General features: G+C 33.3%; 2 protein-coding genes and 1 non-coding gene across 12 annotated transcripts in view; all 3 read right to left on the reverse strand.

Annotated features, from left to right (window-relative positions):
- LOC108912056 (FERM, ARHGEF and pleckstrin domain-containing protein 1) overlaps nucleotides 1-2,929 on the reverse strand; it is a 105,972-nt gene extending 103,043 nt beyond the window's left edge. For all 3 annotated transcript variants that reach the window (XM_018717215.2, XM_018717214.2, XM_018717216.2), the window contains exon 1: nucleotides 2,835-2,929. The gene's annotated coding sequence lies outside the window, so the exon portion shown is untranslated. The remainder of the gene's footprint in view (nucleotides 1-2,834) is intronic.
- Nucleotides 2,930-3,885: 956 nt separating this feature from the next.
- LOC108912044 (E3 ubiquitin-protein ligase hyd) overlaps nucleotides 3,886-22,318 on the reverse strand; it is a 49,677-nt gene continuing 31,244 nt past the window's right edge. For 2 of the 8 annotated variants that reach the window (XM_018717198.1, XM_018717194.1), the window contains exons 19-36: nucleotides 20,656-20,791; nucleotides 19,139-19,371; nucleotides 18,861-18,976; nucleotides 18,068-18,224; nucleotides 17,836-17,973; nucleotides 17,502-17,731; nucleotides 17,276-17,440; nucleotides 17,034-17,199; nucleotides 15,756-16,097; nucleotides 14,692-14,858; nucleotides 14,471-14,635; nucleotides 13,863-14,204; nucleotides 12,796-13,531; nucleotides 8,612-8,819; nucleotides 8,344-8,550; nucleotides 8,107-8,254; nucleotides 7,782-8,012; nucleotides 3,886-4,655 (exon numbers count right to left, since the gene is read on the reverse strand). In XM_018717198.1, the coding sequence (XP_018572714.1) occupies nucleotides 4,443-4,655; nucleotides 7,782-8,012; nucleotides 8,107-8,254; nucleotides 8,344-8,550; nucleotides 8,612-8,819; nucleotides 12,796-13,531; nucleotides 13,863-14,204; nucleotides 14,471-14,635; nucleotides 14,692-14,858; nucleotides 15,756-16,097; nucleotides 17,034-17,199; nucleotides 17,276-17,440; nucleotides 17,502-17,731; nucleotides 17,836-17,973; nucleotides 18,068-18,224; nucleotides 18,861-18,976; nucleotides 19,139-19,371; nucleotides 20,656-20,791 (4,100 nt within the window). In that variant the 3' untranslated portion in view covers nucleotides 3,886-4,442. Of the gene's footprint in view, nucleotides 4,656-7,781; nucleotides 8,013-8,106; nucleotides 8,255-8,343; nucleotides 8,551-8,611; nucleotides 8,820-12,795; nucleotides 13,532-13,862; nucleotides 14,205-14,470; nucleotides 14,636-14,691; nucleotides 14,859-15,755; nucleotides 16,098-17,033; nucleotides 17,200-17,275; nucleotides 17,441-17,501; nucleotides 17,732-17,835; nucleotides 17,974-18,067; nucleotides 18,225-18,860; nucleotides 18,977-19,138; nucleotides 19,384-20,655; nucleotides 20,792-22,318 lie in introns of all 8 variants that reach the window. The other 6 variants (XM_018717193.1, XM_018717190.1, XM_018717195.1 and 3 more) reach the window with 5 other exon arrangements.
- On the reverse strand, nucleotides 14,317-14,447 carry LOC111691570. The gene has a single exon (XR_002762984.1).

The raw sequence follows: 22,318 nt of genomic DNA on the forward strand, positions 1-22,318 counted from the left end.
GATAAATACCAAAAACTATGTTTTTGTGTGAAATTTTTGAGAATATTAAAACCATTGAAACACTGATAATTAAATATCACAAAATTGTAGGTAGACATCCAATACTAGACTGAATGAGAAATATCCGAGGGCACATCCAACAAATTGATAACAAATCGGCTAATAAGTAGTTTACAAGTATACACCAAATTCGAGACCAAATTTATTTTTTAAGTTTATTTCGATTTTGTGATGCTTCATAGTAAATAATATATGTATAAATTAAACAGTGATACAGTTGCCCAAACACACTACCCGATGAATAGCATACGTACCTACTGTTTAGTTTTGTTATTTGAACAAAGGGAAATTGTTGGTTTAAAATTTAAAGTGATAGTCACTTATAGCAGCGCAGCAGTTCCGCCAATCAGATGTTCAGCCACAGGATGAAGAAAGAAATGCAAATTTTCCTGCATAGGCGGAAAGAATTTTGCTCGGAATTTTGATTACAGATAGCAGTAGAATAAAGAAAAAATAATTATCACTTCTTTCACTACTAAAAAATCTATGAGATTTTGGGATCGTTACCCATGTTATATAATTTTATAAAATGAACTACTCCATGAATTAGGTGTGGAAATTTAAAACATTTTAAAAGGATTTGAAGAGTTATTAGGCAATCGCGCTGGTAGATCTCCCACGTAACAAGGGTTGTCTAGTCGGATTTCAGGTCAGTCGACAATTTAACACCACAGATAACATCCCTTAATCGCATTATCAGATTTTTTGCGGTAGGGGAAACACCATTTGGATTAACGCAGGGTCATATTTTACAATCCACTAATAATGGCAAACTCGAGAGCTCACTTTTTTCATACTTGTTTTTATATTAATTAACTAAATAATTTTAGTAAATTTCATTCAATGTAATTACTTTACACGTGTAATTTACAATTTGCACATCAAATAATCAATAATTCATATTATGAACCCAACAATGATCCTTAAAATCATAAAAAGACCGTGAGATAATAATCGTTTAATAATTCTTTTAATAAAAAAAAATATATTAAAATTATTGAAAATATTATATAAGTACTTGAATTTTAGCAAAACCGGACATGAAATAGTATAAAATAAGATATAAACTAAAATTTTCAATTTAATACTAGGTAGACCTGCTCATCGTAAAATTTTTTTCTATCATGTTTGGAAATGTAATAAAATTTCTTTGATATAAAATGTATTTTTTATATTGTGATGATAACAGTTGCTTTTTAATTACTGCTCATAACTTATTGTTAGTATCGTATTTGGCAAGTATGTATTTAATGTTTTCTACATCTACATGTTTTTAACTAACTCATCTTCAATTTCCAAGTCATTTGTTTGGATTTGTTTGTCCATTTCGAAAATCACCTTCGGAATTCGGGAATGATACAAGAATGCAATGTCATTAGATAGCCCATAACAAGCAGGAGATGCACTGAACTGTTTCACAAAATGAGTTTTTTACAACACGGTGCGTTTAAATTTATACTTTTACACTTTATGCTTTGATGAGTTCCGTTCTTTGTGTTTTTTACGCCGGTACATGAACATCGGTAAATCTAAATCTGGACTGCTTCCGTTGAAGGCAGGACGGTTACACACGATGTTGTCACCCTAAACAAAGGGTAACATACGATATATTTAACTAACGAATTCATATTTCAGTACCTAACATGAAAGTAAAACCGTCCGCAGCTGCAGTATACAAAATTTGATTTCCTTAATATAAACTTTACATATTTATTAATACTTGAAATACATAAAAGGATTGAATTAATCAAAAAGTCAATAAAAGTCATCCATCAACTCGATTTAATTATTTTCATTTATGAAATCGCCATGGGCGTGCAGAAAATTTGCCGGAAGGGGTTAACGAGTAAATGCGAGTAAATGATATCTTTGAGCATTAAATCCAGTTGCTTCATGATACTCGGTATGTATCAAATATCTACCTACATTTAATTGAATTTTATTTTGATGCTATAGAATAAGTACATTTATAATTTTAAATCTTCGTACCTAATGTAATAAATAAGTTATGTGGAAATAAATATATCCAAGGTTTGTTAAGAATTAAGAACAAGTGTAACAATAGTTACCTAGGTATTGTTAATCAACTTAAAATTTGCATAAAGTAGGTGAGTGGGTGACCATTTGTAAAATGGTCTACGACCCACTCACATAAAATATTCCACAGCGTATAAAGAATTACACTTGTAAGTTGAAGGTGGACATAGTACCTACTTAGGTATTTGATTTAGGTACACATTTTGTAAGGGAACAGCATCATGAAAATCATGTTAGGAAAAGACATTTCTATTTGCAAAAAAAATATAATTTGTTTCAAAATTCAAAATATGTGTATACTTATTGTATGTTGAATTAGAAATCTTAAAAAGTCAATAGACATTTTAATTCAACGTATTTACAGCAATGCCAAAACAATTAGGTAAAAGCCGGCTCGACTAGGCAGGTGTAACGCAATGAAATAATTAACGCGTAGGTTTAATAACGAAGCGTTTTAAAATTATTCTTAATTATAATGAGGTATAACATCAACTTGCACCTTAATCAAACCAAAAAAGTAAACCCACAAGAATAAAATTCAGTTATCTGCGACAATCTGCTCTGACCCAATAGGAATATTAGCCATACAACTGAAGGGAAAAATAGAGCTAACGTATGTCTTAGCTGCACTCAAATCTGTGCCGACAACCCACCCAATGGTCATTGATCTCTGTTTTACTGTATTATTAGGTCGCTAACATAAAAAAATCTATGTTGAAAGTGAAAGAAAAACTTACATTCATATTATAGTTACAATTAATATTCCAAATATAAACACGAGTATTATTGTTTATTGCACATACACAACCACACACCCAACTACACGTCTATCATAATACCGAATCAAAATTTAACTGAACAAACGAACGCAAGAAAACAGAATCACAATCGCGAAAAGGAGTGAAGTTCGTACTCTTACCATAGAACTCAATTTGCACAGACACAAAACACAATAAAACAGGACGACTTTCCTTAAGTAGTTCCAGGTACTTGTTACACGGTACACACACCGTCGTCGTCGTTCCACATTGCACAGATATAGTAGTTCATTTATACCTTTTTTATTTTCCACCATCTTTTATTGAATTATTAGCGTGTAATGTTTTTGTATTTCTGTGGCAACCTTTATATAGAACTAATTGGGCTCTTAGATGCTTGTAGAAATTCACGAATGATCCATCTACCAGGGCAGTTCAAGTATTTCGCATCGAAAAATATACGAGTAGTATTCGATATGTACCGGTTGCTACGTCCGGGAAATGTGGCCAAAAAAGTATTATCTCTTTTCACTTTCAATGTAGCATATTTGAAATCATTCTGATATATCTCATTTCCGAATCTAGACAAATCGAGAACTTTGTAGAAAACCTCAATTTAAGATTCTAGAAAATGTTATGATTACCAAAAATTTCCCATTGAAATCAGATTTGGAATAAGTTCACTCACTTATCACTCTCATAACTACCACAATGCCTACAACGACCCAGCCAAACTAAGATATCAGTGTCAAGCTACAAATTCTTAGTCACGGGTCAGCAGAGAAAAGTTGGTATAAACAGGTACATGGATTATCTTTTATTTATATCGAGTATTATCTTAAAAATTGTGATATCAAAAAAGATAAATATTTAATTAGCAAAATGTAACATTTACTTACCTTTACGATACACTATTTACAATGATAATTTTACCTCTTTTTATAACAAAATTTACATGAAAATATTTTGAATATGAAGCATCCCATAAAAAAAAGGTGTAGATAATTGAGGTTCTGATAAAAAAAATTAATGTGAACGATTCATTTTATTAGTGTCATTATATTAAGCTAAACACAAATTAATATAATAACCTTTATTGATACACAAGCTATTTCCAGATATGAAATATTGTTACCGTGAACTTCACATTTTTAAAATAAACTACGCACACTATTAATAAAAATAGTTATAAATCAACAACTGAAACATGACAGTGTAACACATCATTAACTAAAAGTATCGCTTGTAAACTATTTTTTTATAAATAAAACAAAGCACAACACTACATGGCTACGAGTTAATGGGAATTGATCCCATAGTTATTAACAAGTATTGGCACCAATAAGAAACAAAAAAAAGACCATAAGAGAAAATAAACATTATTTGAGCTGTTTCCAAAGACAGAATCATTTTCGTGCTAATTGTGCCGCTAGTTCAAAACTATATACAAATCTTATATCACTTTAGCTTATATTATAAATACAATCACATTCAAAATATATAAACGTTTTAAAGAAACAATTTTTTTATTTAACTCAAGTTTCTAGCTATAAGAAATGTAGTAGTAGTGCCCCTTATATTACGAAATCAGACAAATCCAAAGTTCTTTGTTTTAATGGCAAGTAACAGTTTCTGCCGTAACACCGTTCGACTACTATATAGTGGAATATAAAGACGAGAAATACAAGTGTTGGCTGTAGGAAGATGGGCATCGTCGGCCGGCCTTATAGTCACAGACGGCATGGGCTGGAATCCGTCTTCGCTAGCTGGCAATGCGGGTGACCCTGTCCAGAAATAAACCTGAAACAACAACAGACACATAAATCATGAAAAAAATATTTATACAGCGTGTAACTTTAAGTGGGGATTGATTTTTTAAGGGCAACAGTATGTGTTCCTCAGAAAACATCTGATAATTTTTTTTTAACGAATAAATAGGAGAGGAAATTGGTTACTTTAAATATTTGTCGACTATTTTCAAATGCACTGGTAATTGTGTTACTGAAGTCAGTAAGGTAATTTTTGTAAGTAATTACAACCACTAAGTGTTAATTAAAAAAGTGACAATATGGCTAGACAACTGAGAAACAATCACTCCTAACTGCTTCAAATGATGATATTAAAAAAATGTCCAGAGAACAGAGCATTCATAAATGTTTACAAGCCACGTGACTGCCGAGCTTAGGCAACTAAACATTCAGGACTAAAAATCCCTAAATTGCAAAATGTTTTACAACAAATCTTGACGATTTTTTTTTAACTTCAAGCTCTCTTCATAAGCTTCCCGAATATATAATAAAAAAATTTCCAGGTTGCAAATTTGAAATTAAAAAAAAAATTATAGATTTCAATGTATTATTATGAAATCTACCATGAAAAAAATCAATGTGATTATGGAAGATCCTCGGGATCGTCCAGACTAATAATTAGTTAATTTGTTTATAAGGCCATAACTTGTAAACTATTCAACTTACCGATTCCAGATTTCGTGCGAGTTATTTGACAGTGATAAGGAATGAGAGGTTGTGATGCCAAAACGTTCTGGTAATAATAACGCAGTTTATAAACGTTTAATTCAAAAGTCATAAATAAACTTCTTCTGTATACAACTATCTAATCAATATTTATTGACGCTCGAGAGCTAGTTTTGTAGGTCTTTTGAAGACGAAAAAAAGTACTTTAGTTTTCTCGTGGAAATGAATGGAAAAAAGTTATAAGCAAAAAACATGAATTTACGTAAAAATTATACAATTAGCCACCCTGTAAACAATGTTCCTCCCATTTTTATGACTGTGGAAACTAATAGGTTATTGTACATAATATTTAGCATCTATAGTGATAAATTCAGCTTGCCGAAACAAAAAGTTGCAAAATGGTCATTTCCCAGCTTATTTTCCTGACCTATATAATGAACAATGAGAACTACTACGTCTACCCTCGAGACAAAGCGATCGCTGATTGGTTGAATAGAATCTCAAGAAAAATTACACCAATCATAGCTGGTAAAACAGAATGTTGAGTTTTAATGTAATCCTGATCTTATCGTATTAAAAATTTTTAATTTTACCAAAATTTAATTGCGAATAGGGTCTATTCTGTAAGAGGAAAGTTAAATTTTAAAGGGGATTAAAACTTTGACACCCATTATTATAAGATAATTCTAAAGATTCCTAAATTGGTGCTGTTAAACTAGTTGGCGTTTTTTTTGTATAAATTGAAATCTGAAGATAAAATATGGCATTCGATAGATTTATTCACCTGGTACTCGTTGAAATTGACGAGAATCGAGAATAATAGACAAATGTAAGTTTACTTCAAAAAATTCATATAATTATAAAAATGAGGTTAGATAATCCGATTTTCTATTTCCTTCCGGAAGAGAAAACAAAGTATATCAGAGGCAAGTTCGTGATAACAGTGATCCTTTCCGAGTTGCTAGACGTAACATTTATAAAGCTGTTTCGTCTTAATAAATATTCTTGTTAGCAACTAATCAATAGGTTAACTGTACACGTACACTTAAATCAACACATAAGGGCAACCAGACCAGAATTCCTCCACACGTTCGAATTTTAATAGATTTGAATTTTCTTGGACAATGAAGTTATCAGCTCTCAGTTGATCACGGATACAACTTTTCAGTGAGCCAACCCGCAGTAAGCAGATGCGTAGCTGAAATCTCAGATGCTGTAATAACGTTTTTATTACCTGACTTGATAAAGTTCTGTCAACATTAACAAAAGAGAAGAAATAATGAGCGGGTTCAGATTTCAGAAGTTCAGAGAGACATGAACAATAAAAAGTTAGGTTAAATATCAATACTTTGTCTTCTTCTTCTTCTTCATGAAATTGAGCACATTTGAACTACAATTTCCGAACTACGATCGCTTTAACGGACACGCTAAAATTTTAGCCGTTAACTAGTTCGTTAACACGTTGACTGCGGTACATACCTCGGGGGGTATGTACTCATTATAAAAAATATGCGAATCTCAATAATCACATTTTTACTGTATCTTGTGGAAGTTGCAGAATCTGTACTTTTTAGAAATAATGATTTTTCTATTATTTTCTTTTCAAAACTCTTTGCGAATGAAAACGTTAGTATCCTAGGATATATAGTTACAGATACATGCAAGTTTATAGCAATAATTGTGTTATTTTTAATTTTATAGGGTCAAATGTAAAAAAAATTACATATCCCCAGGGATATGTACCGCACACAGAAGAAGTTTTGTTACATATCCACGAAGATATGTATCGCAGTCACGGACAAAGAACATTGAGATTATCTCGCAGTCAACGTGTTAAAAAGAATTTTACAGAATAGAGGAAAACGTTAAAATCCAGAATTTTAACCATACGTCATATTTAACCCAGGCGCTTACAGAATAGACCCTAATGTGAGGGAAATAAAATTATTGTTCCAAACAAAATTACTGGTCACGTGGCTTGTAATCATTTATGAACACTCTGTAGAATGACATTGATAAAGAATTGAAAGATTAACATTTGGTTTTGAGTATGAGGCGTTGATGTAAAACCATTACTGGAAGAATTGATTAATTTCCTACATTTTTGTTATGAATTTTGTTTTTCCTTTGCAATATTTTCACTTCAGTTCGCCGATTTTTTTTATTACTATCAATTTTAAAATGGTTGGACGGAACTACAGTTTGATGCAAGTAGACATTTGTTATTTTTACCAAGCTCGCACTAGTACATATTTCAATTGCGAAAAAAAAAAAATAGTCCCTCTTGTGCTCGCTAGATGCTCAAACTGAGATTTCAATAAAAATTTTGATTTCTCAAAATCAGGTTAGTCCTTTGTGAGAACATCAACTTTGAAGTTGGGATCCATTTTTAGTGGTGCAACAATTTCATCTAGGAATTTATATTATCACCGAAAAAATGTACTCAACTCACCAAATCCTGTCTCTCAAGATGGGTCATCTTTTCCACGATCGACCACAGCCACCTCTTAAATTTGACGAGCCTCTCACTACTCTCACCAGATTCGTCGTTAAAAGAAGTATATGAGATCAAAACAGCTACATTTATATCTCCAACTCCATTCAGCAAAAGCCTTAGGTCTTCAGCAGTCAATCCGTCCAATGATCCCTCAGGAAGTACGTCAAACACCCCCGTTCTAATACTCTGAAAAAAAAACAGTGTCGATTAATATTTTATTAGAAGATATCTTAGTGCAATGCAATCATATTTATATTTTAATATATGTAAGTTCATTTACCTCGATAGCTTTTTCTTGAACCTTAATCATTCTATACTTAGCATATTTCCTAACGTAGTCATATACATTGCTAGACGTCACTTCAATATCCTTTCCTCCAGGCATAAGTTCTACTGTTCCGCTGCCTTCTTCAGCACTAAGATCAATTCTGTCAAGAAAATACAACGAATGTAACTTTAAATTAAACACCGATTGACTTTAGAATAACTTCTATATTGCAAGACAAAATTTACTTACGTAAAGTTAAGGTCGAGGGCAGAGAACAAGCTATTACTGTACTTCGTTTCAGCGTCAACAACTAACTGCCTAAGAGATTCATAAACGACGGGGTCAAAGAATGCCAGGTCATGGAATTTGATTGGACGACCTAGAATCGACTTCAATACGTGTCTGGTCAAGAATATTGGACACAATTCGTTTTGTAAAAGGCATAATCCGAGCAACCTACAGAACAAAATTACCACTTAGCTTATTTTCCATATTCTTTTTTTACTAGGCAACATACCGTCCTACATTCCTAAAAGCGTTGAGCCTTTCGAAAGTGGCCTTCCCCTGCCTCGGTGCGTAGAATCCCCTTTTGCCTGGGCAGTAGAAGAGTGGTGCAATGTCCTCTTCGTCTTGCATTGTCTCCTCTGTAACAGAATTATCAGCGTTTGTCCTCCCGCCACTCTTTCTCGAACAGCCTCGATCAGTCAACGAAAATACATCTAATTCTAAAAACCAATCAAAAGATAGATCAGGTCAACTTAGGAAATCCAGGAGCAAAAGAACTGCATTAGGCCCAAATTTTTACAGCCAATAAGTCGCAAGTGGTGGAACTTGAGTCAGTAAATAAAAAATGAAGAGACAAAAGCATTTTGTTTCTTTTTTTTTTTGGTATGTTGCCACACTTAGAAAAAAATTTGTAATACATCCCTCTGCCGCAACAAACAGGCAGGAATTACTTCAAAAAAATAGTTTTGCCTACTTTGAAATCTTAAAGTCGTCACTAAAATCATTTATATTTTTGTTCCAAAAGCTTTTCCATTTTCATAGATAACATTACTATTATTACTTTCTCCATCTTGGACCATTTATAACCAGCTCTTCATTTAATACCCAATTCTTTTTGAAAAAAATATATTTATATTTATAATTTGTGTTACCTACGAAAAATTTTGTTAGGGAAGAATAAAGTATTAAGACTGGGTTAAGTTGGATTAAATAACTGGTAAATTCGCTTCTCTCGGTATAAGAGATATTACATATCTACACTTAAGTTAAAGTTTTGAAATTAATAAAAAGTGGTATTCCAAATAATTTCAAAGTGATCGGAAGGTCAAAATTGCAATGTATAAGTACGACACAAAATATTCAAATCTAAAGCTGTGCAATTCTTCTATTAATTACTCTAAACGTTTTAGTTACTTTCAATTAATAATATCACTATTTTCCTAAACGAGTTCCCAAATTGACTGGGTAAAACATTGATGCCTTTGAGAGAAGGGGTACGTGTCAGACAGTTGGCAGCCAACTATTTTGTTGGCAATTGACAATAAACATCATACATATACACGCCTGGAAAATCCACATGGTCCATCTGCTTTTACATGAGAGCAATATAGTAAAGTAAAAAAATCTGTGCGAAAGACAAGGATGGCTATATTGAAGACGCTTCATAATCTGAATAGTCATTCCCACTTCTAACCCAAAACAGGCGGAGACTATTTAGCTTATGAAACGTCTTCATTATAGCCATCCTTACCTATCGCACGGATTTCTTTACTTTACTTTGTCACTCTATTGTATAGGCAGATGGACCATGTGGATTTTCCAGACATGTATATTAACAAAAATATGCAATTACATGGAAATCTGCAAAAAAAATTAGAAAAGGAAAAAATAATATAAAAGGAAAACCACTAGTAAAAGAACCAGCTATTATTATTTTGTTAAACAATGATAAGTGCATGCCTAACTGGCGTTTAAATTTTAACCAGGGTTTGTTACAAATCCTCACAAACGAAGTAAGCAATACTGGTAATAGATAAATATTATTCCATATCTACCTACAAAAGTTGATGTTAGATTAAGACTACAATGTTAGTAAATGCCTTATAATTGAATCAAGGAAAAGGTTGAAACAATAAGCTGAAGCAAATTATTTCTTATAAACCTTCTAGTTTATACTATTTTTTGCAGGGTTGAATCATTTTATCATGAATTAATTTGAAAGCATATTCAATAATTTTAACACCAAACGTCAAGTACAATTTTTACCACGCACATGTATCTTTATAAATTATATCTATGTGAAATATTTGTTTCTACAGAAATGAATTATTTATCATGTGGAAAACGCATGCAATCTACAGGGTCCATCAATAGCATCAGTAAGTAATAAAATAAGCACAATTATGTAAACAAATAAATTATTATAAACTGTCACCGTTGACAAGTTTAGGCGATAAATAAGGTCAACAGTACTTTTCCCAACATGTCCGGACATTTGATCGACATGTCCGTAACACACTTTTCCATAACTTTTTATTTTTTTTAAATGTTAATGATTTCATAAAAATGTTATCAAACTTTTACAGTGTAAAAAAAATATTTCAAATCGGTCAAGTCTAGTATTATATAAACTTTTTTCATATTGTAGAATCATTGCTCAAGGCTATGCATACAGGTAAAAAATAACCCTGTATACTTAACACTGGACATTACTTCAAGCTGTGCAATTTGTAATTATATTTCAATAAAAATATTTCTACACTGACAGACTGGTTTTTCGGCATTTAGGATAGATACTTAATTGATACTACTACAGTGTTCCAGAAAAGAAGACCAATCTGGTAAACACAGACTCCTAGCATGAAAATAAGATGATTTATGTAACCTTATCTGTCTACAAAAATGCTTGCTTTAAAAGATACAGGGAGTTAATATAGACATTTCAGAATTACTTTTTCTTAGTATCTCTCTGAAAAAATGTTTCATTTAGTGCATGGTTTTCCATACAAATACTATTTTTTAAAAGAGCATATAAAGGGCTACCGATCACTTTATGATGAGCACTGAATTTAAGAAGAATCTAACTTGTAATTTGTGACTTGAAAAAAAAGAGAAAAATATGTAAATATATGAACAGATTTAAAATTTTCGATTTTCCATAAAATCGATTCCTACACAAACTTTTGTGATCGGGCAATCATCATCAACTGATCAATCGACCATGCGCTTCTAACTGCATTTTTTTGAAAATTACTCAGTGGATTATAAAATATGTATGGATGATTTTGTAATCGACTGATCATCATTGCGAGTACTTTTCTGATCGATCAATCTGCCAACTTTACTACAACAATGCCGTCAGAAATGGAGAAGTACGGATAATCGAGTTGGTTTGAACTAAACCAGTGGTATTCAAACTGTTTTCTGTACAACTTCTCTGGGGGTTCCGCGACAGTCAAATATTTAAAATTTTGAAACTAACAATAGCGATATTTCAAAATTCAAAAAATTTACTCTTAAAACTTTTTTTTTTATAAGTACACACATATAAGTTACTGTAAGAGCTTAGCAAGAAAGAATTTTCTTTACCTACTTTTGCAAGAGCAATTATTATCCAATAAATATTTACTTTTAACTTTAGTCGTTAATTTAATTTTTCTTAGGGTAATATTTATTTTGTTAATCGTAGTATTTAGCAATATACATATTATATAATCAGTAAAAAATGCCTTAAAAATATTTTTTTCAAAAAAAATTTAAATGTTGGCCGGGTTTCACAAGTTATAAAAGTTTGAAGACCGCTGAACTAAATAAACAATATCCCACCTTGTTATGATAAAAAGGTGCGTCACTATTTGAACAAGAAATTGATCCCAAACGTTGTATTGGATAAGGACAAAATGCTCCTGTTCAATTGTCACCGTGATCTCTAGATTTTAGTCCAATGGATTTCTTTTTCTGGGATAATACATATATTGCTTATGTTGAAGAAATTAATAATATTTAATAAATTAGAAATAAAATCCTCACGACAGTCCACAAACTTCAGCAGAAAGTATTTCAAAATGGTGATTTTTTTTTAATAAAAAAAGAGCATGTGCATCACATCAATGAAAGTGCGCTTTTATTGTTAATATGTGTTAATAAAAAATGTATGAGTATCTACATAATTTTATTTGTAATAATTTGTTAAAAATTAGTTTAATAACTTTTGCTTTTGAGACTACTAGTAATATTGTTTAAAATGTTTTTTTTTTCATAATCTGTAAAAATAAAGCAGCGCGTAAGCCTTATGTAAAGCCTACTATGCAATAACTGAAAAATTTCTAAAGAAATAATGGCAAAAGAAATTGTTTGAAATTAAAAAAAAAAATTAATAGGCACACCTAGAAAAAAGTTGGTAAGGATAAGGAGACACAGCAACCCCATTTTTCATTTGTTTTTTGAAGTCCTCAAGTCTCCATAACCTCGTTAACAATTGTATTGGAATAAATAACACCTTTGCCAAATTGGAAGTTAATATATCGAAAATTATCAGTTATCGAGAAAAAACGACTTCAAAAATTAGGTAAGTCGTCTTATTTTGACCCGAGGAGTCTGTGGTTACCCAACTGGCCTGTATAATCAGCAACATCAAGTTAAACCACTAATGCGCCACTGGCTCCAAGCAAAAACTAATTTGGTCGATCCACCTACCTAACAAAGCCTCTGAAGTTAACTCGGATTGGGAATGTGAATGAGCCAGTATCATCTCTACTGCTTCCTCTACTTTGGCTCTCAAGGAATCTTCAGAGGCGAGCAGAAGGAGCAACTGGGCGGGCGACAACTCCAGCAGCATACCCGTGATTCGACCGGCGAAAGTCGGGTGCGTGTTATACACTCGTGGATAGAGTCGGTCGCCCAGTTGCTGTTGTTGACTGGTGAGGTGTTCGTTACGGTTACCGCCATTAGAGGGTTGGGTGTTATTAGAGCTAGTACCAGGCTGGTTGTTCGATGCGGAGGAGATGTCCGGCATGGACGGGGCGTCGGAGGTGTGCAGATTGTCCGACGGAATGAACGGTCTCGCCTCGATGCTCATGGTCCTCCTGTGGTGATCCCTGGACTTGTTGTAGCCCCTCGGTGGCACGGTACGTCTTAGGACGTCCCTGTCGCGGCGGAGGCGTTGCAGTACGCTGTACTGGGAATATTTATTATCTACTTGTGCAGACTCTAAGTTTGGCAGTTTATCGTTGGACAAGATGGCCTCTGCTATGGCCGTGTAGAAACTTCGTGCCACACCAGTACCTTCGCCTGGTTCATCTTTGAAGGTTACTTTCACTTTGTTTACGGCAAGGGGAGGCGAGGAGGAAGTGGTACGTCGGTTGTAGCTGTTGTACTGGCTGTTTAACTCTTTAAAAGTTTGTAGGATCAGCTGCGTCCTGTCTCTTTCGATCTACAATTCCAAAAAATACAACATAAAGAATGTTCCTAAAGCCTTAATTTATTTTGTTTGTTGTGTGATAATTTTGGCTAAATGCAGTGACATACAAAATCAATTAGTAAAATAAGCGAATAAATTTTATATATATACCATGCGCGCCTAAAGTATGGAATAAATTCAGTAAAAACGAAACAAATTTTTTTTGGGAAAAATCCTCGAACAGGTCGATTTTTAATTTAAAAAATACAGATATAAATTTCCACTATCAACTATAAATATAGTCCTTAGAATCAACAAAAAGATTTCAATTTTTTTTTTTTTATATTACTATAAGGGGACTCACTTTTGAGAGTGTTAGATCCCTCTGCTGGTTATTCCTCAGCTTCTCCATATCTCTCCTGAACTTAGCCTCTTTCACAGGAAAACCTCCCAATTCGGAAACGATAGATCCCGGTTCCAACCCAACATCTTCCATGAAAACTCTACCGAACAAATCTAAAGATAATCTCCATCTGCCCAAAAGTAAATCATGAGAAACCGATTGCCCCACGGTGGGTTTAGGCAATTCATTATTTACTGTTGTGGTTACAACCGTCACATTTGCTGAAATTTCTTGGTTTTCCAATGTTTCCGGCTGTTGGATATCTACCGACATAATTACATCTGGGTCTCCAATTTTTTGGCACTAAAATATTAAAAACTGTCAAGAAAAAACATAAATAGAAGGAAATTTTATAATTCTGTGTAGCCTATATTCATCAATCGTGAAACAACCGACAAAAAAAAAATTCGAATTTAGTTGTTTGCTCCGTATCTGTCCCCAGTTGAAAGCTGTATTTAACTGCGGTCATCAGAAAGCAACGTTCGTCTGGGAAGTGTTGTGACATGTAAATTAAACTCAACTTTTACATACGTATTCCACTTCCCATTCAAATATTTTATCGTACTTACATTTGACGATCCAGCTCTGACTATAACGCTCTTGCTGGGGCTTCTTGAAGAACTTGTTGACGGTGTAGAAGATCCCGACATAGTACAAGTTGTACTCTGGCTGCAAACGTCTTGAGAGGAATCGTTGGGTGTTAGAAGCGACAATAAGGAACCACCTGACGAAACCTAAGGACAATTTTAAATAACTAACAATATTCAGAAAAGATGTGTTGGACATGTACCTGCTCCTGATTATGCTCTGTAGTGGATTCCAATTTTCTTGGCGACACAATGATTTGTGGACGAGATAGTGTAGGATTATCTCCTAGTCCTTGCGTGTTATACGGATCTAGTAATTGCTCCTCGCGGTTCCTAGATAAGTCTTGTGGTCTCTCATTTAGAACGTCTCCTATAAACATTATTTTTATAAATGAAGAATCGACTTATTTTTTATTATCCCTATTGGCGTGATAAAAAAATTGTCGATTCACAATTATTATGAACTATCGTTTCGTTAATGAAGATGCGACGACAAATTTAAGTCAAAAATGTAGAGAGTGGACACTTTTAGAGTATTTTTCATATTCTCCAAAGGGTCAGACAAAAAGTATTGAAGAAAAATATGTAGAACAGTATGTTTAAAAAAAATAAATTACTAATTATTTGAAACAAATTTTTTGTTGGTCTTTGGAAAATGGAAGAACTACCCCTTAAAGTGTTCAAATGTGAATTACTTTGTATAGGGCTGGCCAATTTTGACAATGGGTGGTTTCTCACAGGAAATAGATAAAAAGTAGTTCAAATGCACAGGGCTCGATTTTGAAGAAAAATTAAATAGTGAAAACCACGTCTCCATATTTTAGTTTCTTTAAGACATTACAAGGCAATTTTTATTTTGTTTGTTTTCTGACAACTTTTTGATTTTTATAAAAATTTATTTATTCAGTTTTTTAATCAAACCTATTTGCATCTGTGATATTTATCTATAATTTTTGGTTTTTAGTTAAAACCAAACCTAATTTTATTAAATAGCATGTATGACAAATTACTTAATTTTTTTCTTTGTAAATTTCAAATAAAAAACTAAGTTTGAATGAATTCAAAAACCAGAAGTTGTAGAAAAATTGAAAAATATAATTATATCACTGTAATATTCACAGAATACTGAATAAAATGGCTATTTCCAAAAATAATTTTCTTGAATAAAAAAGTTTCCATTGCACAAAATGGCCAAAAATGAAAACCACTAAGTAACTCTTAAACGTATAAAAAAAAAATTGAGATATAGTTTTCACCCATCACTTACCAGTCTTATTATTAACAGCAGCCAATAAACTCTCAAATGGCTGTATATTCCTCATCTTCTTACCATCATTCCTGGGAGTATTACTGCCACCCGCGATACTTGTCATAGATTCGAACGAACTTGCGACATCAGTCTGTTGCGTCGCCTCCTTGGAGGCTGGTCTACCCTCTTCATCGGGTTGGTAGTTCTGAGGATAAACCAGAGGATTCGGGCCCATCACATTGAACGAATTCGAAATGGGGTGGTTCGCCCTGGCGGGTTGGGTCATGGCAAAATCTGTGGTCCTTGTGGAAAGACTCAGTTTGGTTGGTAGAGATTCTAGAGGGTTACCCGAATTGGAACCTGAAATATCCAAAGAGTAATAAATGTTTAAGTATGTTTCCAAATTGGTACATATAAAAATGAATCAAACTGGAAGATTTTATACGAAATTGGTAGAAAAAAAGCTAAATAACCAGGCATTTTTGGAAAAATCTTTACAAAAACTATTATGGCATTTTCCCTCTTCACAATCAAACACATTTTTGGTCTTAAACCCAGTCACTACTTTTGAAAGTAGAATTTGTCAAAGTGAATTAGATTTAGATTTAAAACACGACACTCATTGGTAATTTGTTCAGTGAATTGTTCATATTTCTTTTTTTTAATTCCTTTTAAAGAAGACTTAAAAGGGAACCCAAAATAACAATAAATGTAAAAAAATCACTATTCACTACACTTCATTAAATGAATGAATTCAAAAAATATATCGATAAATATTTTCTCTTTTTGCATTACTTATTTCTATCGTGAATTACTAAGTATTATTACATTTTTAAAATTGCCAGCGTTGCAAGAAACAACTGCTCCGCGTGCTATATGCCCCGACCGGCATTGAATTATACTCGCAACATCTAGTGCAACAGCTAGGATCGGACTTATTAGTCCTCATCAGTGTGTCATAGGTGAGACAACTGACGAATGATCCAGCCGTTATACTATCATATCCTCACGACAAAAAGGTACATTGTACGCGGAGCGCAAATGGCTCCATCTGTCGTTCTGACTCCCAATTGTGATTCACCTTCACAAGGAATTTTTATTTTAATAAAGTTAATTTACATGCAATAAAAGAATAAATTAAAATAAAAAACATGCTAAAAATATGAAATGAAACACAAAATAAATGATAAAACTGACACATTTTCCAATTAATTGGATTGTTTCAGTGCTGGTTAAAATAAAAAAATTTAAATTGACTTTAATAAAATTATATAGTAGAAACAAATTATAAAATACCTGTTGAAGTTAATGTAACAGGTTGCTTAGGAATTCCAAATAAGTCCTCTCTACGAGCGTTTGGCTGCAGTAAATGAGGCTGATCAGCAAGCGGAAGCGCCTCCGACATTGGAGTGTCGAACGGATCTGGTGGTGGGCATCCGAGACAAAGTGTCGATTCCGATCTCTGAAATAGTTGAAATTACTTTCGTGTTCACTTCCGACTATTTCTGACTATTTGACCCAATTTTCGCTTTACAAACCTGAAAGAAAGAGTGTTTCCTTCCTTTTCCAGTGTTCCCTTGAAGAGAGGTATTCAAACTATTTGATATATTGTTAGCCAAATTGGACACATCTTGATCGTCTAAGGATTCCGTCTCCATGGCTACAGCAATGTCCTCTTCGGCTTCTTCATTGTCATTTTCATCCTTAAAAAAAAATAGCATATTGCATGAAGCGACCTATTTAATACAAAATGAAGCATTTTACTTGATCGTTCCACGGCGGTAAAGGCAATCCTTCTCGTCTCACATCGTTGTCTGCTACCTCAGAGGTTCCCGATCGCATGAAATAAATAAGCGCATCAAAAACATATGCGACGTGTCGTAAAGCAGATACGTCTAGGATGGGAAGAGAGTCTAGATGTTCGCTGTTATGAGCTCTCATTAGAGATAAACAATACGACAAAAACTCGCGCCTCGCTGCATGCCAATCGCCACCTAAAAATTATAAATATGACAAAAACTTTAAGTACCAGTAAGCTTTGTTAGAACTAAATGAAATTGAATACCCTTTCTAAAAAGATCACAAGTCAATTACTTACTTTCTCTTTCAGAACGAGATCTACTACTTTCAACATTTGTGGTGAATCCTACAATTCTATTTCCTGAGGAGCTGCCTGAACCCGCTGATACGGCATGAGCACGGTGACTTGATCTGACGGTGGTAGAACCAGTTCCCACTAAAATTCAGGCATAATTTTTTTTATTGCAATTTTTACATTTCCATTTCCAAAATTTAGACTTGACCGCCCGTAAAAGAGAGAATTTACTTACCTCCCGATGTTGTTCCCGTATGATTGAGGGGATATCCGGGACTCGTCAAATCCAATGAATTAGTTAAAGAAGCTCCGAATTTGAGTTGAGCCTCGGTTGCATCCATTACCGTTAACAGCCAGTCCCACGTTGGCTTCAATCGGAACTCCAAATAGATCTAAAAAAATGCCGCATGGTAGAATTTTTTAACAAAAAAAAAAAAAAATTAGTAGTGGATTATGTCCCACAATTATATGGAAAAGTCTCTCAATTAATTAATGTCGCAAATCCCTAATTTACAAGAGTTTAAGTTTTTCATAAAAGAGTGATCTTTAAGGTTCATATTAAATTTTCTTCAAATTTATTTCATCACGTTAACTGAAACAGTAAAGGAGGACATTTTACCGTCATCATGAGTTTCATAAAACTGTCAAATTAATAAAATTATTTTTATTAACGGTTTTATTTTTCGATTAACCGATGGGTCTAGTGTTCTGTAACGATTAGAACCACTTTTCTGAATTCAAGCATGAAATTTAATGAATTTTGGGACATATTTCTTCCATTTCGAAAGCATTTGCCTGCGGCTCTCACACACTGTTCTCCATGCTATAATATCGTCTTAGAAAGACCCAAGCCAGTGCCTACTGTCAAAATAAAGGCCTGCTGCTGTTTTACACAGGAAATTTATCTTGGAAGAAAACATCGACTTCAAAATAAGCCGTTAATAATTTCTGAGAAAACACCAGTCTGCACAAACAATTTTATAAACGTTTCCACGTTGAAAAAAATTGCTGGATTAAAAAATACCAACCTGAACATTATAAATATCATCTTGGGTTATTTCCATTACAGTTGATGATGAGGTTAGGATCTGGTTCACATGTGGCATTAAAGATAATAGATCGGCGATTTGCCGCACCACAATACCTGTAACAATGTAAAATTTAAGTTTTTTTTTACAACTTCGATTGAGTAAAAAAATCTGTATTTCTTACGATTAAAAAAATATTTGCAGACAAAGAAGAAATAAGGAATTAAGGACAAAGGCAAGAATGAAATCGTCGCAATTAAACTAACCCATCTACTCACCGAAAGCTCTAGCTAGACAGCTGGCCGTTGTGGCCATAGTAATAGGTTCCGAACTGGCAGCTACTGTAGTACTGCCCGTAGTCGAGCGTCTCAGTGAACTGGGATCTATAAATACCAAATTGGAACCGTTCGGCAGTCGGACACCTTGCGATCTGCCCGCTTCTCTAGAACGAATGGCCCACTGCATGTTTTGTGGCGCCAAATTGCTTCGTTGACCATGGCCGGTCACATTGCTGTAATGGCTTCTTTCATAGACAATAATCAAAACAATGAGAAACACAAAAAACAGCACAAGGGGAGCCAAATATGAATAAACAAAATAACAAATAAAACTTGATGAGCAGTAAGTTTTATTAAAGCTGGCTCAATAAAAGAAAAGAACTTTCAAGTAGATAAATACACTGTAAATTTTGTAAAAAAAGAGCATAAAACTTACATATTAAAATCCTTGATAACATCAGAATGATTTATTTTTTTGTACAATAACATTTTATGTTGGAAGGATAAGAGTTTCAAAAATATTTTACTTTTGTTACATAGTTTGCAACGTTTTATTCATATCTAATATTTAATACATCCATTTGTCCATATCTAATATACACGATTCACAAACGGTGACCAAAAACAAAACCTCGTATTCTTTGGTGAATTTTAAGGAATTTGTTTTTAAGTTTTACTCGAAAATCGGGCTTTTTTCGAAAAACATGAGAATAGTAATTTGTAGAAAATTGAAAGACGAATCCTAAAATATCATGGTTGTTATCTCAAAGCAGTGGCGTAATATTTTATTTAGAAAAATATACCACCGATACCCTGTATGTCCGCTGGAGCATGCAAGTTTTAGGAAAAGCCCTCAGATTTTGGACAATGTTTACATAAATACATGTACCCAATTTCAAATTATATTACTTACTAGTTTTTAAATTATTAAAAAATTTAAAATATTTTTTTAAGTTTAACATCCTGTATCTTTTTAACGAAGCGTTCTAGATAAAAACTTTATAGGAAAGACCCCTTAAAATTCACCAAAAAAATACGAGTTTTTATTTTTGGTTACCGTTTCTGAATCACCCTGTATAAATAATTCAAAATTTTGGTATTAATGAATAAAACTTTTCTAGTTCAATATAGATAATATTAATATTAAAATATCATTTGCAAATACTTGAAATAAAACCTGAATTTTATTTATCAATTAAATATAGTAAAGGTTTTATATGAAAAATTGATGCAAACCTTCAATATATCAATATTAGTAAATATATTTTTCCTGCTACTGAATTAAAAGTTAATTATGGAAATATTCTTGGCTCCCAATACTTTTTATACTATGTAGAATATCTTGGAAATGTTTGTGTTTAACAAAAATCTTAATTCAGCTAGAAACCTTTTTAAACAAATATAAATACCTTGTTTCATAGAAACATCTCCAAAATATTCCGTATTCATCAAACAAATATTTATTATTTTATATCAATAAAAATTTTGAATTTGTAAAATTGTATTAATCAAAATACCTTCTACGTTCCAACTGTTCATCTGTGAGAGTGTAATCTTCGGTGTCCTGTTCGTCAGTTTCACCAGCTTCACTTTCTTCCTCCTCCTGTTGGCTAGATTCACCACTTTCATCTTCCGGGAACAGCAGCATACCACCTGATACGTTATATATAGTTGCAAAACCACTCACCAATCACGCAAAAGAGGGAGAACTCAGACAAGATACATTCCACAATTTAGATGTGTTGTTTACAATGACATTAATATTACAATATCTTATAGCAGCAAATGTTCTCTTCAATTTAAATATTTTTCAATAAAAACGCTACTTGTGAAGAAGAATTAACACAGTAAATTGTGAATAATTATTTGATTTCTCTCTCCAACTCAATCATTCTAAACACAGTTTTTTTTTTAATATCATTTAAGAAATAACGACACCATACTCCGGTATCAAAATAGTAAGCAGAAAGATCATCTATAATTCAAACCACAATTGTTCACTATTGGAACGTTCTATTATTACAAGCGGCTATTTCTACCTTTGCTTAACACATACAAAAGACGACTGAGACTGCACGGTTTGAGTTCTTTAAGTCCCACCCTGTTTTTGTTTCTAGATGAGGCATGTCAGTGCATGTCATAAGCGTAAAAGTGGAAAAAAATGTTATCACTTCCATACTTTAGTTATTTCAAAGAGTTTTGTTAAAAATGGAGTCAGGTGCGGGTGTTAGTGGTCAATTTGATAATCAGGCTTCTAATGAACTAGTTTTATGCAAGGCTTTTGCCAATTATTTTATTAATTAGCTTAATTGGTTAAGAGCAATTATCCACGAGTCGAGTGAAACCGTCCGGTTGCCTCACTGACGAGTGCCTTGCGCACAATCCCACCACGACTCCCGCTAATCAAGGGGGTATCGAGACAATAAAACCAGTTTTCCTGGCCGAAAATAGTTCGTTGCCAGAACTCGAAGAGCTCCAGAACCACTCCGAGGAGCCCACTGAAGACCTACCACCGCCATCCGACCCAAGGAGTTAACCGTCGGGAGTAATAATCCGGAATAAGTAAACAAATTGTATTTTCCTATGTTCACCTGTCCTGTTATGGTATAAATCTGGCCGAATTTGAACTCTGGCAAGACAGTATGACCACAGCGTTGTCAGCGAAGGTTTGGCTGGGTAGCCCACCGCCCTCGTTCGACGAACGGTGTTAGTGACATTACAGGGTTCATAGTTCAAAAGTAATAAAGAATTCCCTGACTTTTCCAGGTTTTCCCTGACTTATAAAAAAGAAATCCAGGTCACTTGTAGTTCATTTTTACATACTAATTGGTGTTTATGCATTAAATTTTTTTTCGACTGGACTCCAAAATCTTTTTTATACCCTAACAACCTCTTATAAAGGTTTCAAAACCACAAATAGTTTTCTCTTTCAAGAACCCAGGGTCGGCTTTCACAAAATTTCCAGTTGCAAACATCAAATTCCCTGACTTTCATGAATATTTTTAAAATTCCCTGACTATTCCCTGTTTTTTATGAAGAATAACGAATTCCCTGACTTTTCCCGGTATTCCCGGTTTTCCCGGCCGCTACGAACCCTGTATCTGTTTTAATACGCTTTCCACGATGTGAACCAGCTGATTTACATTACGCTGTGATTTTGCCTAACCAGAAAATGACAAC

Source organism: Anoplophora glabripennis, unplaced genomic scaffold (genome assembly GCF_000390285.2).
Source record: "Anoplophora glabripennis isolate ALB-LARVAE unplaced genomic scaffold, Agla_2.0 scaffold363, whole genome shotgun sequence".
In the NCBI taxonomy this organism is placed as follows: domain Eukaryota; kingdom Metazoa; phylum Arthropoda; class Insecta; order Coleoptera; family Cerambycidae; genus Anoplophora; species Anoplophora glabripennis.